Raw genomic sequence first — 17,818 nt, forward strand, 5'->3', positions numbered from 1 at the left:
GAGTCCACCTCTCAGGTCCTGGCCGGCATCCGGGTGACCCGGGACCCTTGGCGGGGCCCCAGCCACTGCCCTGGGCAGACTTACAGCACGAACAGGTCCTCCTCGCACGGGTTGTAGTCTTCCCCCACCTCCTGGGAGTACAGCAGCATCTGCCTGTGAGGAGGAGAGCGCAAAGTCCGGCTAGGGCAGCCCTCTGCGAGGCCACCACCGCCCAGCAAGGGGTGACCACAGCAGACGCCCAGTCCAGAGGCGGAAGAGCCAGGAAAGGAATAAGCAGTCTGGACTCAAACCCCCAGGGCCAGGCCTCTTCCGCCCCGTGCAGCCTCGGGCAGGTGACACTCCTTCCTGAGTGCCCATGAACAGGGACGGCAGTGACCCCAGGGTCTCAGCGCTGCCCCCGGAGTCTCAGGATAACCAGGAGCGAGTGAAGGAGATGGCGCCTAAGCCAGCACGAACACCGGCACCCACACCGTGGCGCCTGGTTAATGCTCGTTCCCCCTTGGGCCTCAGATCCCATGGGCCTGGACAGAGAAGCACCTGCAGACTCGCGCGGCCTCTCGGCAGGGCAGCGAGCTGGCAGCGGCTTCGACGTGGGCCTGCCTTCACTTCCGCGCCCACACAGCGTGATCCCATGAGGGAGAACACCGCACCCCACCCCGGCCTGCCCCGAGGGCAGTGTCCCGGGGCGCCCCACACGCGGCCCGCCCCCCACCTCTGCTCATTGAGCCGCCGGTACTTCTCCCTGTCGGCGCTGTTGAGCTTCAGCAGGGGCTGCAGGTGGTCGTGGTGCGTTTTCACGTTCTGGTTGTCCACGTAGACATCGTATAGTTCCCGCTTCTCCTCGAAAATCTTCTCTGTGGTGCCTGGGAGGCCCAAGGTTCAGGGCAGACCCTAAAGGTGCCAACCTGACCCCACCCAGTACCCCAGGGCTGGGAACCTGAGAACCCCCCTCCAAGAGTGGGCAGGAGCTGTCCGTGGTGCTTACGGAAGGGGGCAGCAGGTGGGGAGGGCCCCTTACTCACAGGCCACGTAGGACACCTCCACCTCCAGGCTCTCGATGTCTGCCACGTTCACGTAGAAGAACGGCTTGGACTCGGGGATGGTCCCCCCAATGCCGGGCAGGGACACGTTGGCCAGGCAGCAGCAGCAGTACACTGTGGCAGAAGGCTGAGTGGAGAAACGTCCACCCCACCCGCCTGCCTCCCCAAGCCCGCTGGCCACCGCCGCAGAACAGCAGCCCCCGAGGATGCTGTGGGGTCTCTGGAGCTGAGGCCAGGGGCTCCTGGGGTGCTGAGGACTGGGGTACGGTAGGAGGCCGAGCTGTTTGGGCCCCTTACTTAACCTGATGTAGCCGGTGTGTGAGAGCTAGGTGCTCACAGCACATCCTGGTCTCCTTAGGCCTCGTGGGCTCCAGAGGCCGTGAGAAAGACCCCCCTCAGGCACCCCACCAGCTGCAACAGGGAGAGCCTCATTTCCTCAAGGTCGCACCTGCCATGTGATCACACCAAATGCAACAGACGCACCTGTCTGGTCTTGTTTAGAGAATCTGGCGCTGGTGGTCTCCCCCTTCCCAGAGCCCCCCATGTCTGGGGCCTGCTCCTCCCCCCTTCCGCTCCCCCTCCCTGCCGCTGCCACTCTCCCCCGTTCATCGCCTCCGCGCCAGCCCCGGCCCCTCCGCACAGACCCTCCCCAGGGACGCATGGGCAGGAGCGCACCCCGGCCGTCTCGGTCTCGTCTCTGCTCCAGCCCAAGGTCCACTCCTGCCTGTGGCATCAAGGCCTCCCAGGCGGCGTGCCCAGGCCCGTCCCCTGCCTGCTGGGGCCGCCATCCTCATCACCTCAGCTCTCCCTCCGACAGCCTCACACAGGACAGAGCCTGCGACCCTGGCAGCACCAGCCTCCTCGCGCTCCTCTCAGCTGTATCTAGGTCTGTCCTCCCAGTTTTAACCCAGACGCTTCTCTCAGACTACTGCCGGTCAGCCCACGCAGCTTCTGTATAGACAGCAGAGACCACGCTCCAAAACACGGACCTTCCACGTCACCAGGGCGCAGCGGGGGGCCAGGCTGAATCCCCCAGACCCTCTCCAGGGCCCCAATGCTTCCAACTTGCTCAGCAGCAGAAAGGCCCGAGCAATATCTGCTCTGGGAACCTAGTGAGAGCCCCAATTTCGGCTTCTAGTTACCTCGATAGCACACCACGCCCACAGGAGGGGGAGAAAATATCAAAATGCGCTTTCGAAGTAAGGCGAATTTCCAGAGGACGAGGATCTGTTCCCCAAAGAACTTGATGAACTGAGACATGCAGCCAGCTGGGTGTGTGATCTGAAAGAAACAAAGGGGAAGAGGAGGCTGGTTGGGTGCCTTTGCTAGAAGACTCAGCACGAGGGTGTGCTGGCCCTCCCCCTCCCTCCTGTCCTGCTGCCCCCAGGCAGGCCGGGGCCCTGGGCTGGCCCAGCCAGACCAGGAGCACAGACCCGGCCCTGTCATTGCCAGCCCGAGGGAACCTCGGACTGAATGTCAGAGACAGCAGAGCTGCTCACCCCCAGGAAGGCCAAGGGCATTCTGGACAGGTGTGACACCCAGGCCTCCTGTGGCTCAACCAGGCAGCGCTCCAGGTGGGCCACTGCACCTGCGCTGCGGGCCCAGGCCAGGAGGGGGCGCCCCTTCCCCACCCGGCGGCCAGCACCTGCCACGCGCCTCTCCGCTGCGGCGGAAGGGGTGCCCTCGCCTGCCCGGGGCGGGACCGCCTCTGCCCACTGTCCTCGCGCACCCCAACTCTCCGGGAGGGTCTCTCTGGGCAACCAGCACCCAGGGAAGCCAGCGCTCCGACACCCCAGCTTCATCTCCGCTCTTTTCACACGGACGCTCCCTCGGGGGCCTGCGTGTCTGCCTGTTTCAGCAGAGATGCGGGAGCCCTGACGGACCTTGAACTAGACGTCCCTGGCACACACACTCGCTCCTCCACTGGCTTACAGCCGGGACCGTCCCGCACGGGGGCGGCCGGATCCGGGGGGCCTTGCGCTCTTCGTGTTCACAATCGTGAAGGACTGCTTTTTAGAAAGCAGCGCGCCCCCATTTCCCTCCGCACCCCATTGCACACCCGTCCCTGCATCTCCCAGGGCTGCACACAGACATCAGCCTGCTGCCCTCCGCAGGCCACCTCTGCCTCCCTCTGTCCCTCCTCCTCGGCTTCCAGGGACCCCTGGCTCAGCTGGGAGTCACCCCTCAGTGGGCTTGGACACAGCCCAGCAACAGTTTGACTCAGGAAGGAAAAGTAGGTCACGGTGAGGACTGCAGAGACACAGCACGGTCCGGCCAACACCATCAGCCGAGAACAGCCGAGGGCCGCTGGCCCTTCAACCGTTGCCTCTGAGTCGGGGCACGCTGCTGTCCGCCGCGGTCCCAGTGGGAGGAAATGGCCACTGGCCGGGAGAGGACCCTCCCCCGTCTGAGCACCTGTGGGTGCTCCTCCAGCAGCAGAGGTACCTCGAGTTCTAGCCTCGCTCCTCCTCACGGCGCACCCCCGGCTGAGCCGCCCCTCAGAGGCCGCCCCGTCACCAGGCACAGCCCCCCGGCAGGCGGACACTGGTGCACAGGGCCCCCAGAGCTGCAGCTTTGATGGTGCCCGCTGTCACCCGGCCCTCTGCGACTTTGTGGCAGGCGGCCTCTAGGACAGCACCCGGCGGCCTCCCCTCTGGGTGTCTGCCGCCCTGTATCACCCACCCTCCCTTTTACCATCTTGCTGTCAACACACTGAATGCGCCAACGCTGAGGGTCCCGTGTCACGATGAGGTCACGGAGGACGGCGACTCACCTGGCCAGAGAGTGTCTGCTTGCGGGGTTGGACGAAGCCAGCCGCGGCGCTGGGGCGACCCCTGTGGCTGCAGACGGAGGGCAGCAAGCTGCCGGCCAGGCCCCAGACCCCCAGGCCCCTGCCCTGAAGGACGCCGACCCTGCCAGCAGCCGGGAGGAGAGGCGGGTGCTTCCCCAGCTGAGCCTTTCCGTGAGACCCCAACCTGTCTGGCCCCAGCAGGGTCACGAGAGACCGTGAAGCAGAGACCCACTTAAGCTCAGCCTGGGCTCCTGACCCCCAGAGCCTGAGAGAGAGTAACACCTGCGCAACTTGGGACGCAGCAATAGATAACGAAGTCGCTGTCCGCACTGCTAATATTTGAGCTACCCCCGCTCCCTGCCGGGCTTCGGTCTTCCACTTCCCGTGTCCGAGACCCCTGTCTTGCGTCGGGGGGACATATGCGTGACACAGTTTGTGTTTTCCTAACAAGACCCTCACGGGTGTTTCTTCAGATTCACGCTCCACCGTCTCTACAATTTGACTCTCACCTATTTTTCTAAACGTCCCTTCCTGGACAACTGACAGAAAAGTTCCGTCCCAGTCAAATGTGTCTGTTCGGGTCCACAACTTGCCTGGTGCTTTCTCGAGGCCACGTCTCTGCAAGGGCCGCAGAGGGCCAGCGAGGAGCTCGCCCTCCGACCCGCTCCGAGGACTTAGGCAGTTACTGAGTCTACAGAGCCATTCGCCTCCATCTGTAAAACGGGTGAAGGAAGCCTTTGGAGACCGCGGTGACTGCTGGCCCTTCCTGTGGGCGCTGGCATGGTGACAGGCCGTGGCCACTGCCACTCTGCTCCCTGCGCCCGGGTGCACGGCCCCTCCCCACCTGGCTAGGGGTGCCGCGGACACCCCTCTTCGGGACGCCTCCCGGACTCCTCCCTTCGTGCCTGGCCTGTGAGCAGCTGCAGGGCGGGCGACGGGCTCAGTGCTCTCAGCCACCTCCGTACCCTCCCCCACACCTGCGTGGACGTTTTATTAACTGTCAGCAAACGCACTTTAGCACAAAGCAAAGTTCATCGGGAAAAATAGTAAGTTATCTGGAGGGAGTGAGACTTCCAGTTGTGAGCAGGATGTTGATGGAACACCACGTGCAGCAACTAAGGGCCCCGCTGCAATAAATGTAAACAAATACACAGCGAGGCTGTCGTGGGCAGGATTCACAGCTGCCCGTCAGCTCTCCCTCTCCCTTCTAGTGCTGGCTTTAGGCAGTCTGAAGCACTCACACAACCCACTCCATCCGCGCCACCTGAACTGGCCAGCCTGGCTTCTGCACTGTGATTACAGAACTTTCTAGAAAGCATCCCGCTGCCTTGTAAGAGAACCCAAACGCTGAGACCACATCCTGTGCTACCCAGAGCAGACTTGGGGTGAGTCCAAAGCGTCATGCTTTATGCACTAAAAAGTCACCATCAAGATGGCACCCAGGACTGAGCAAGCGGCGACCCACCTTCATCTCGGGGTACATGTAACGGTGGATGGAGGGCAGCCAGTAGACAGGGGGCAGGCTGCCGCCTCTCCCCGGCCCCGCGTGGAGCACCCCTTTCTTGTCCTCGTAGAAGGCAGCCAGGTGAGAGTAATGTCCCGGGGTCTCCAGCTGGTGCCTGCACAACACACAGCACACAGCACACAGCACGTGAGCGGGGCCACCTGCCCCACAGGCGGACGCTTAGGGGCCAGGGCCGGTCCACCCTGAAGACCCCGAGGGCCCCGGGGAGCTCGGCCTGGGTGGGCGAGGCCATGGCCTGTGTCGCTGTTGGCCTGTCCCAGACTCACACGCGAACTGCTCAGAGTGAACACGGCCGCTGGCCGCTGGCTGCTGGCCAGCCAAACCCCTCCAGGGGACTCAGGTTCCCAATGTCAGGGCCATGCTGGCAGCCCTTCCCCGAGAGCTCTCTGGCAGGCGGCTCTACACCTCCACCCGGCTCTCTGCTCTCCATGTGTCGATAATAGCACCTCCACAGCCTGATTTTGAGGTGTCCACGGGTGAAGTAGAGCAGGCGCCCGGCACAGGGTCGGCACCTTTCGGTCCCTCCCGGAGGGTGACGGGCCACCCTGCCTGGCCCTCCTGCCGCTCCCATCAGGCTGGAGACAGCTGGCAAGTGGGGGACACTTGGGGCGGGAGAGACCTGTGATATGTTACACCTCAGGAAGAAAAACCGGTTCCCACAAACAGAAGATGACTAAGGTCAGTTCCTCCCTAAGAGCTGGTGCCTGGCGTCAGGGCTCGCCACATCGTCTTTTGAGCTCTGCCCCAGGAGGCAGTTACGTGCTCACGCTGGGCGTGTGTCCTGTCCTTCACTCCAACAGGTGTTCAGGTCTGGGCGGAAAAGTCAGGTGGCTACGAGGTGTGAGGCGGTTCTGAGGAGAAGGGAGATGTCAGGGATGTGTGACCAAAGTTTAATACTAAGCAATAGGGCCCTCGCTGGGTGGCGCAGAGGGTCAGAGTGCTGCACTGCGAAGCCAAGCCACGCTGTGGCTGCTTCAGTACAAGTTCATCCCCAGCCCCAGAGGTGACCACATGGCGCGGCAGACCTCTCCTGACCCGCCCGCTGCTCCCCTCAGCAGTGTACTTTGTCGATCTGCCTGTTCTGCTCCCCGCTCTGTCTCTGGTGAAACCTCTCACCGCCCCTGCACCTCTGGCCTGTACCTTATTTCTGTATGAAGAAATAAAATCTTAGGGGAAAAAAAAGATGCTGGAAAATTAGAAAAGAAGGGTGCTTAAAAAAATATACTAGTGGGAGGAGGAAAATACACTGGACTATGATGATGGCACACAGGTGATTTGGTGATGGGAAGCCCAAGGGGATTGCAACTGAGATGGGAAAATAAACTATTCTATAAGAGAAATACTAAGCAACAAGATGATTAAGTTTAGAGGTGCTTTTGTGAGCACCTAATTTCCCCAAAACACAAAAAGCTAAGAGTTATTTAGTAGAATCTGCAATACTGTACGTCCTCCGCACAGGGGGCTTTATCACCCAAGGCAACGTAGGAAATGGAATGGTTTTTCATTTTATTCAGTTGATTTGCTACTCAGTTGTCTTTTTGATTTGATGACAGTAAATGCTGCACACGGGCCAAGATTCTAGAGCACAGCTTCCTAAGAGCAGTAGTCTCTTCGGCAAAAAGCTAGTTTCTCCACAAACCTAAGGAAGCATTGGCTAGCAGAGTGAGAAGACAATGACCTGGAATCTCAGGTGTGAACACAAACGGAAATGCAGATCGGCGGCTCAGAGATAAATGTTAAGCTACAATCGAACCCTCAGCATTTAAGCAGACTGGTGATTTCACGGTAAACAAGATTTTTCAATAAACCCAAAACATAAATTAAAACAAGACTGACATTGTTGGAAGACTGTCAGACATGATGCAGAAGTGGGTGGGTCTTCAGAAGGAGACAGATACGGGAGGCTGCCTTCCTAGAGATCTGTGTACCAGGATGTAGCCACCGCTGAGGGACACCCCTGAGGCACACTGGTTAAAGCTCAGCACTATGAAGCTGTCCGCAGCCACTGCAGCATGAGCTGAATCCCTGGCCAGGGAGCTGACCCACATGGCGTGGCAGACCTCTCCTGACCCGCCCGCTGTTCCCCTCAGCAGTGTACTTCATCAGCCTGCCCATTCTGCTCCCCACTGTCTCTGGTGATGCCTCCCAACACCCCTATACCTCTGGCCTGTACCCTGTTCTGTGTGCATCAATAATTGAGAAAGAAAGAAAGAAACCACCTGCTGAAATACAGGCCAAGTCACCTCCAGACACTGACCAACAAAAACAACATGGTGGAACCAAGAGAACAACTGGCAAAATCTACGCTCCTGCTGGAGCCACAGGCTTCTCGGTCCCATCAGCGATGCCTCTGCCTGCCCTGCACTCTCCGACTTAGGTGTAAGCCTCTGTGCCAGGCAGCTGCCCCTGCCGCCCACTCTGCTCCCCCAAAACCCCAGTGGGAGAATCAGGCACACCAGAGTAGCGGGGGCTCTTCTTCAGACAGGACGCCCCCCAACATGCATGCAGGTACAGAGTGGACCCCCCCTTCTGAAGGGTCTCGTGCAGTCTGCCCTGGGGGTACATGAGCACCCTCTGACCCCACGATCCCATGTCCAGGAGTGTGGCCTTCCTAGTTGTTCTTCTCACATCCAACTCACTCATCCGTGTTTCGTCCACCACTCTTGGATTCGGTGTCTCTACTGACACTTCCTTCTGGGACTATTTTCGGGTGTGACCGTCATTAACGCACAAGGATGCTCACATCCAAGTGGGGAGAAAGAAGAACCCCCAGGAGCCAACAACAGCTGAAACCCTGAAGCAGCTGTGACAGCTCGGTGTGGAAATGCTGTGACACCTGTGACACCAGCCAGGCGATGCTGTGGCCGTCACTGGTGCTGCACTTCTCGCACACGAGTCAGAGCGGTTAGTGTGAGGGACCTCGACATCTGAGTTTTTAAAAAAGTTAATGTGTGTGTTTATGTTTAGACATGAAAAAAGGACCAGAGGACTGGAAATGCAAACAGTCGATATGTATGGTGGATGGGAATGTGTTTCCCCCATCTTTGAACGTTGGTCTGTTGTTAAAGTTTTGTACAGTGATTCCATGTAAATTTTCAATTTAGTCTTTCTTAACTTTTTAGTCTTTTTTTTTAAAGATTTCTTTATGCATACAAGAACTGGGGTGTAGGCCAGAGGTGTGGAGGGTGGTGGGTTGAGAGGATTCACCAGAGACAGAGTGGGGAGCAGAACAGGCAGACTGACTGAACACACTGCTGAGGGGAGCAGTTGGTAGACAGGAGAGGTCTGCTGTGCCTTGTGGGTCAGCTCTGGGGCAGGGGATCGAACTCATACTGCAGTGGCTGCAGACAACTTCATAGTGCACTTTAACCATTTTGCCACCAGAGAGGGAAGTTTTTATGGAAATTTTCAAACATACTCAACAAGTAGAAAGAAGCCTAAATCCCAGATAGCCAACATTTAGTTTCAAGTAATATTTTATCAATGTGGCTTGTTGATCTAGATCCTGTTCCCCACTGCAGTTACAGTCTTTTCTCTGGGGTGTCTGAAAGCAAATCCCCATCATAATATTTCACCCATGGTGACTTTGTGGCACCTCTGACCATGTATTTAAAATATGACATGACTCCCCTGCCTTGACCCCACCAAATAAAACCCACTCATATCATGTGAGTTCCCTCCCCCAGATTACTGTTTTGCAGTTGGTGTGCTTGAAGTTGAACTTAAGGTACAGAGATGCAGTTATGAATCAAATTATTTTTGTTGATAATATACCCTATTTCTTGTTCAGTTTTTTAAATGATAAGGTGGTTCTCTAATATCTTCTGGTTAATAACAGTCATAGGAAGAACACTAACTAGAGAGATACTGAAGCCCAAAGTAGTGGACAAAACACTGATAAGTAAGCTTGGGATGTGAGAACGAACAGAAAACGCACGAGGAGTTTTGAGCCATTTGACAGGGACATCCTTGCTGCATTTCCCAGGTAAGCTGAGCTCACGGCGCTAAGCCTCTTTCTTTTCCTCTGCTCTCTTGGAGAAGTCCCTTCCCCCTGTCCCTCCAGCCCTCTGAGTCACCACATTGGAAAACCTTTCTTGCTAGAACTCAAAATCTAGGAGCCATAAAAAGATCAGCCAATTGAATGAAGAAAACATCTGCACCACAAATAAGCTGTGTTAAAAGATGACCAAGTAGAGACATATTTTCAATCCATGTCACAAAGGACAAATGTCCCCATTATATAAAGAACTCTGTGAAATAAGGCCAGCAACCGACCAAAATTTCTCAGAAATGGAAAAACAGATGATTCAAACTTATTTATTTTACCCATTTGAGTGCCACCATTCGTATTGTTGAGTTGGAGGGAAAAACCTGCCTTCCTCATCTCTGGGTGTGAAAAATGGCACAATCTCTATGGAAAGTAATTTGACCGTATCTGTGATAATGACAAACACACATACCCTTTGAATTACCGACTTCATTTCTGGAAATTCAATGTGCATAGATCCTGCTCATGTGAGAAATGATATTGTTCATGGATGTTCAGTACAGCAAGAGACTGGAAGCCGTCAAGTGTCTCTCAATACAACCCTTTATAAAGCAAGTCCAGTTCTATGCAGGACATGCAAAACAGTGGGAAGGGCTGATGAACCGAGTGAGTATTTTAGACCGTCTTCGTGTCTAAAAAAAGGCAAGGTACAAAGCAACATGTATACACATTGCTGCTTTTTGTCTGCAGAGGGAGGACATAAGGACGTTTATTTGTATCTGTGCACGCATGCACAGACATTGGAAAGACACATGAGAAATTAGCTGTGACTACTGGATAACTGAATGGGTGTGGGAACTGGCTGAAGACTTTTCATTTTATACCAGGCGTGGAAACGCTTACTCTCTTCTTTCTTAGTTAAGAGCTGACCACATGGCCATCCAGTTAAGGGCATTTCCCAAACTCCTGGCTGCTACGTGTGTGGCTGGTAGGTCAGAACCAGACTAAGAGCCCGTTCGGTTTGTGGGAATTCTGCGTCTTTCCCTGTGATAGTGACCCTGTGATGGTGAGTCCATTGCTACCAGGTGGATGAGGGCCCTATCCGAGAAGGGGCAGGATACAAGACAGAGAAACTTGGGTCCAAGGATTCTCTGGTGGGACAGACCAGCCACCCTTTCTAAACCTCTCCCCCACTGGGCTGTATGTTATCTTGTTTGAGTCCATGTGGTTTGGGTCTCTTTGTTACAGCTACTGAGCTCAAAAAATGATACCTTGAAAGGATACAGCATGAACCTTGTAGCACTGGCTTAGCAGCTGGCAAGGGAAGGCATATAGAAATAGATCTTGCAGACTACAAAGCAGGAAACACTTGTTAAACTGCAGCAAAAAAAAAAAAAAAAAGAAAAATTATTAACTGGGAAGATAGGGCTTGTGTCAACTGAACTAGCAACTTTAGGGGAGGCAGTTGAAAACAAAATACTGATTGCTCCTCACTGTTTTTAGTGGGCTCCAATAAGCGTAAGATGAAAATAGGCAAGAATTGGCCAGTTTGTAAGCAGAAGAGGAAGGAAAGAGCAGCCCGAGGGCAGCGTGTTCCGAATTCTGCAATAGAAATTGATGCTCCAATCATTTGGGACCTTGTAGGGCTGGAAAAATCAATTGCTCCTCTACTCCAATTGAGTTTCTGTCAAAGCCTCTATGAAGCTCTCCAGTTTAAGAATTCATGGCCAGACATGAAAGTTAGCTCATTGGTGAAGATCAACTTCACAGCAGACCTTGAGATAGCTGTCATTAAAGGGAGGAAAAGGTGGACAGGCCAAGAACGTAGACCAGTAACTAATCTTCAGGACACTGATTTAAAAACTAAGCCAGGATGAGATCTTTGTCGGTAGATGCATTTATTGGAAACCACAGAGAAGAAACCCTCCCTCTTTTCAAAGGGTCTGGTATTGTCATCTGCCTGGCCGATGAAAGAATGAGGCTCCTCAACCTAGATCCCCAAACCTGTGCCAGCAGAAAACACGTTAGAAAGCCCTACAGCCTCAACCGAGAAGCATATGTTCCTTAATGCCCACTTCAGAATCGCTTGTGGGAGAAAATGGATAAAGAACCTTCTAGAAGGCAAAGCCAGCGCCATGGAGGAATCTAACAAGGGGATTCTGGAGAGCAGAATGAAAGTTTAGACAAAGTATACTGCTCTCCAGAACCAGCAGTCTGCTTCCCCTCTCAGCAGAATTCCATCATTGTGGGGGCTGCTGACTACTCCCATTTTCTCATTTTTCCCTTTCTCAACTGGGTGTTTACATGATAGTTCCTACTCCCTGTCTCGCATTTGGGAGATGAGGCATGAGCAGACTTGTTTATTCTTTCATTGGTTCACAGGATAATAAAAAGCATGTCCTGATCTAACGAAAAGCGTCGTCCTATATCACAAAGTCTGGATTTCAGACTTAGAGGCACTGACTGGCTGAGCCTATGTGAAGTCTTTCTTAGGGCAGGAGGAAATGTGTCCACGGTACCTGGGTGGCCAGAGCCACAAACTAAAATCCATTCTTCCTGTTGGTAACAGAAGCCCCAGAATTTTAACTGCTCATGGGTTCACTTGCCAAGAGACCTCCTTTCCCAGGTTCCTTTGCTTTGAGTATGTCTGTGTGATTGAAAGGCTGTAGAATGTGAGAAATGATAAGTGGGGTAAGCAGGTCTCTCCCCCTTCCCTGTGGGTTGGAATGAAGCCATGTAGTGGTGAACAACTTTGAACACTTGAGAAGAAAAAAAATCACCCCGAGGATATGAGAGAATGGTAAGAGAGGATCCTCTGGTGACAGGGTTCACCAGAGACAGAGTGGGGAGCAAATCAGGCCAACTGACGAAGTACACTGCTGAGGGGGGCAGCGGGGAGGCAGGAGGTCTGCCGCACCATGTGGGTCAGCTCCGAGGACGGGGATCGAACCCGCACTGAAGGGGCTATGGCCAGCTTGCAGTGCTGAGCTTTAACCTGCAGTGCCATCAGGGAGGGCCAAGAGAGATTCTTCTAACATCCTATCTTGGGTCCTCTGTTCTTGCCTTTTTTTTTTTTTTTAAAGTTTTATTTATTTATTTATACAGAACTGGGGTATAGGCCAGAGATGCGGAGGGTGAGAGGATTCACCAGAGACAAAGCGGGGAGCAGAGCAGGCAGATGGAGGAAGCACACTGCTGAGGGGAGCAGCGGGCGGGTCAGGAGAGGTCTGCCCCGCCATGTGGGTCACCTCTGGGGCAGGCGGGGATCGAACTCATGCAGAAGTGGCTTAGGCTTCTTAGTGCTGTGCTTTAACCCACTGCGCCACTAGAGAGGGCCTCTTGCCTTTTAACTAGAAATATAACTTACATCATCCGGCCGTATAAGGTTGGGCTTTGAACCATGAGAATGTACTGCTTATTTAGGGAATTGATTTTCTCAATAGGAATAATTGTTTTCAAGAGTTAGATTCCTGGGCCCTCCCTGGTGGCGCAAAGGGTTAAAGCACAGCACTAAGAAGCTAGCCACAGCTGTAGCTGCTTCAGCATGAGTTCGATCCCTGACCATGGAGGGGCAGACCTCGCCCGCCGGTCTCCCCGCTGCTCCCCTCAGCAGTGTATTTCGATGATATGCCTGTTCTGCTCCCCACTCTGTCTCTGGTAAATCCTCTCACCACCCCCATACCTCTGGCCTGTACCCCAGTTCTGTGTGCATAAATAAATACATCTTTAAAAGAGAGAGCTAGATTCCCAATACCTAATATTTTACTCCACCATACTTCTGAGATGTGAAACTGAGGAAGATTTCAAAAACAGAAAAAGACATGCATGCTGGTGTTCTCCATAGTTCCAACATGTAGGGAAGCCATTAAAAAAAAAAATCACACTAAATGTTCAGCCACAGGGAATAATCCAGTCAATTTATGGGACAGCTCCAGCATTATACAGCCATTAAAATCACCATCAAAATGACAAATATGGAGGACAATGGAGAGAAACTGTATGTGTACTGGTGTTCCTGTCGAAAAGAAAATGGAATGAGGAAGTTCAAGGTTTTCTCAGGAACTGTTCCTGAAATAACCACCAAGACTTACCTAAAGATTAAAAAGGACAATTTATTGTTACCCCCCCCCCACACACACACACAGAGTTCTGCAACATCACAGAGAAAGGCTCCACAGTTATCTGAACTGAAGAGAGTTCTCTGCAACAGCCAATACCAGAACTCACAGAGCAGCACTTACAACATCCTTAGAGGAAGGAAGATTCTAGAATCTGGAGTAAGTAAGAGAGTGAAGTTAAGCGTGCAAGATCTCCGAAAAGACAGGACCTGAGATAGCTCCATGTGGAAAGAAAAGTATTCGATGGCAAAATCCAACCAGCCTGCTAATAATTCAAATCAAGAGCTGGGGCGTGGGGTGGCCTCCAAGCCTCCCTGTGACTGTCAGTCTGTAACTGAAGACTCTAGAGCTGTGGGGTGGATGGTTACAGAACTAGATGCAGCGAGTCTCACAATATTAAAAGCTGGCGTCTGCGAGGCGGGGGTGGGGAAGCTGGGGAGACGTGCCTTTACGAGACTGCTTGACACGAGACTGCTTGACTCTGTGTAGGTTGAAACCAGCTAAGGCACCAGCCGTTAAGACTCACGCACCTGCCTGGATGTTTGGTCTTGAAAAAAATAAGAACAACATCCTTTTTTCAAAATCCTTTTCCTTAATGTTGGAGGAACAGTGCACAAAATGATTGTGGAAACAGATGTTCATGTATGGTTTGACAGCTCCTCAGCTTCTCTACCCTTCCCTCTGTCATACACAAGTAAAATTAAGGTAGTCCAGTATTTGCTAGAATGAAATCTTCACATATATCAGTCCTACTCCGATGAAATTATTATGTCTATTTCAGAGTGACAGCCACAAAATATTAACAGTGGCTATTTCTCTGTTAGGATTTGGGACATTTTAAAAATTCATTTGAACTTTGATATACATTTGTAAATGATCAGCATGCTCTTTCCCAAATAATGAATTTCATCTTCTTTCAAAGATAAGGAAAATTATGTTTAGAATAACTAAAATAATGATAGCCACAGAGGCTGCAAAGTATATATACATATATATGACCCCACGTATTTAAATACATACGATATATATTTTTGATGCTTTAAATAATTTTTGGAGGTGGGACACCATACTTCTACTCCATTAAGAGAAAATTTTAGACCCTCCCTGATCTTGAATGGGTTAAAGCGCAGCACTATGAAGCCAGCCACAGCCACTGCAGCACAAGTTCAATCCCCAGCCAGGGAGTGACCCACATGGTGCAGCAGACCTCTCCTGTCTCTTGCTGCGCCCCTCGGCAGTGTATTTGAGTCAATTCACCACTTCTGTTCCACATTTTGTCTCTGGTGAATCCTCTCACAACCCACCCCCCCCACACACACACACCTCTGGCCTGTAACTCAGTTCTTGTATACATAAATAAGTCTTTTAAAAAGAGAGGGAGAGAGAAAACTTTAATAGTCTAGAAGTCTTATTTTCTCCCCACACCCATCATGCTCTGACATCATAGGGCTGGCCAGCAGTGAGCTTGGGTGTACGGGGGCTCAGGCTGGTGCTTCAGTTGAATCCTAGCACCTTTCTTTTGGATCCTTTTGGTCCTGGCCACTTTCTTTCAGGGTTACAGGAACCATGTGGGCTGAGAGTGCCAGTGAGAGTCCCCCTTGCCAAGAATCTGGCCCTTTGCTTGGGGAGCACAATACCCTCTGATTGCTGGGTGATGCTGCATGCTTCCTGTGCTGCCATGGAAACCTGGGGGTGGGCTTCCTTTTTTTCTTTCTAACTGCGCACACCCCCTGTTGTCCACTTACCCGAGACTCCTGTGTGTGCATTGAGGGAGGAGGGAGAGGGCAAAGGAGCATCTCCTTGTTTTCTAAAGGGCTTGGAGTGCATCCAGTGGGTGCCTCTCTGTCCTCTGTGTTGGTTATTTTGGTGATTTTTGGAAGGTGTGTGTGTGTACATATATAGAAAAGATATTTTATTTATGCATACAAGAGCTGGGTGCAGGCCAGAAGTGGGGGTGGGAGGGCCAGTAAGAGGACTCACCAGAGACAGAGTGGGGAACAGAACAGATGGATCCACCTAAATACACTGAGGGGAGCAGCAGGCAGGTTAGGAGAGGCACGCTGCACCATGTGGGTCACCCCCCTGCCTTCCTGGTGCGGGATAGAACTCACACTGCAAGTCACTGGTGACAGCCTCATATGCTGAGACTTAACCCTTGAGCCACCAGGGTGGCTCTGGGTATATATAAAATTATATATATTTAAGCACATGCATACCAAAAAGAAACAACTTCCTAAAACCGTGCTTCAGGGATTAGGGATAGATTCCCCTTCAGAATCTGAAATGAAGCCAGATTTCTTACATAATGAAGAATAAAAGCAATGTCTTTTAGTGTTGTTGCTTTTGTTAAAAATCCCCTCCCGAGTGCAAACTAGTACAACCACTATGGAAAACTGTTTGGAGGTTCCTCAAACTGCTAAACATGGAGCTTCCTTACAACCCAGCAATCCCACTCTTAGGTATCTACCCAAAAGATACAAAAACACTGCTTCAAAAAGATGCCTGCACCCCCATGTTTATTGCTGCTTTATTCACAATTGGAAAGACATGGAAACAGCCCAAATGCCCAAAATTGGATGACTGGATTAAAAAGATGTGGTACATATCCACAATGGAATATTACTCAGCAACCAAAAAAAAAGGAACACATGTCTTTTGCAGCAACATGGATGGAGCTGGAAGGGATCATGCTTAGTGAGATAAGCCAGAAAGAAAAGGAAAAATACCAGATGGTTTCTCTCATAGCAGGAATATAACGGAACAGGCGACAAAATAATAATAATGATGAACAGCTATATACCAGAGACATTTGTGGGGTGCAGTTGGGAATGGGATCAAAAACAGTGGGGGAGAGGGAAACGCACTGGACTATGGTGATGGCACACGGGTGACTGGGTGATGGGAAACCCAAGGGGGTTGCAAATGAGATGGAAAAATGCACAAAAATATGTTAAAAAAAACTAATATAATAATAAATAAATAAAAATCCCCTCTCTGTTACCCGGAATAGCAGGTGCTTGTTCAAAGGAGTTTAGAGTCCATTGGCCTACCTGGGCTAGGAGGTAACTGCTATTTATTTTATTATTTATTACTGATGCGTGTCAGCCATTATTTAATTAAACCAAATGAACGACAAATTACTGAGCGAAACAAAATGAAAGTGTTCGCAGAAACCGAAAGCCAATTAAATCTGTAGAATCCTCGCTCCGGGCGTCTGTGGAGAGGAAACGCCCGCCCGCAAGGCCTCAACCACCCGCACGGACGTTCTTGGAAAGGCCCGCATGCGGCCTCCCCGCAGCCCCGGGGCCCAGTCACCGCCACCCGGGGACAGATCCTGCCGCTCCCCGCGCGGGGACGGAGTCACCTACCGAACCTGGTTCTCCAGGAAGTGCATGTAGCGGTAGAGCAGCGTGTAGGACCGAGACAGGACGCCCACCGACTTCATGCGTGCGCCGCGCTCCAGCTCGCTCTCCACCGGCATGTTGGCGAAGCAGGCCAGGCCGAAGAAGGGCCCCTTTCGGAAATAGCTGCAACAGAGCACAGCACAGCTCCAGGGGACACTGCGGGGCGAATTTCTAAGTGGGGGGCAGGGGGAGGGGTAGTTCCAAGGGGCAACAATTTGTGGTGCTTTGCCTTTCTTTGCCCATGAGAAGATACAGCCGCAAAGACCCGTGTCCAAGGCTCTGCAGGACAGGTCTCTGCCAGAAAGCAAAGTGCTAGACTAAACCTCAGGGACAGTTTGTCCAGGCCATTCAACCTCGCAGAGGAGACAGCCGAGGCTCAGGGCTGTGTGGGCTTGCCAGGGCGCCCGCCTGGAGCTGGAGCTTGGGCGCTGGTACAGGGCTGTGCCTGTCTCCTGCACAACAACTCTGACTTGATGGAACAGCCAGAACCGAGCTCGGTGGTCAGGCTCCGCTGGAACCAGCTCTGTTTTGTACGCGGAGACCGTGTACACGGCGGAGACCAGGTACCCGGCGGGGACCAGGTACCCGGCGGGGACCAGGTACCCGGCGGAGACCAGGTACCCGGCGGGGACCGTGTACCCGGACCGGAGACTCACTTCCCGAGTCTCTCACGTGAACGCAGCAGAGACCAGTCTGCCCCTGGGTTTCCTCCCCTTCTCACACCTGCATCAGTCATGGCTCCAGCCCGTGAGGTGACTACAGCTACGCCTTTATCCCCAGTTTCTTTCTCCTCACCAGAAATTTGGTTTCACAGGACTCTGAATGAGCCTCCCTAAAACTAGAAGGTCAAGTTTTAGCTCAGAGACACCTAAATTAGCCCAAATGGAAAGTCCAGTCATTCGTGGGGTAAGGTCCAATCATTTCTGAGAGCGAGAGAGAGAGAGAGAGAGAG

At 52.8% G+C, this 17,818-nt stretch overlaps 1 protein-coding gene across 1 annotated transcript in view; it reads right to left on the reverse strand.

Moving 5' to 3' along the window:
- Window positions 1-17,818, reverse strand: part of KIAA1147 (KIAA1147 ortholog) — a 38,184-nt gene that overhangs the window by 7,170 nt on the left and 13,196 nt on the right. Inside the window, exons 4-9 of the mRNA XM_012720780.1 lie at window positions 16,831-16,989; window positions 5,297-5,450; window positions 2,183-2,321; window positions 1,023-1,154; window positions 713-863; window positions 85-153 (exon numbers count right to left, since the gene is read on the reverse strand). Of these exons, the coding sequence (XP_012576234.1) occupies window positions 85-153; window positions 713-863; window positions 1,023-1,154; window positions 2,183-2,321; window positions 5,297-5,450; window positions 16,831-16,989 (804 nt within the window). The remainder of the gene's footprint in view (window positions 1-84; window positions 154-712; window positions 864-1,022; window positions 1,155-2,182; window positions 2,322-5,296; window positions 5,451-16,830; window positions 16,990-17,818) is intronic.

This window comes from Condylura cristata, unplaced genomic scaffold (genome assembly GCF_000260355.1).
Source record: "Condylura cristata isolate star-nosed mole 26May11 unplaced genomic scaffold, ConCri1.0 scaffold00005, whole genome shotgun sequence".
In the NCBI taxonomy this organism is placed as follows: domain Eukaryota; kingdom Metazoa; phylum Chordata; class Mammalia; order Eulipotyphla; family Talpidae; genus Condylura; species Condylura cristata.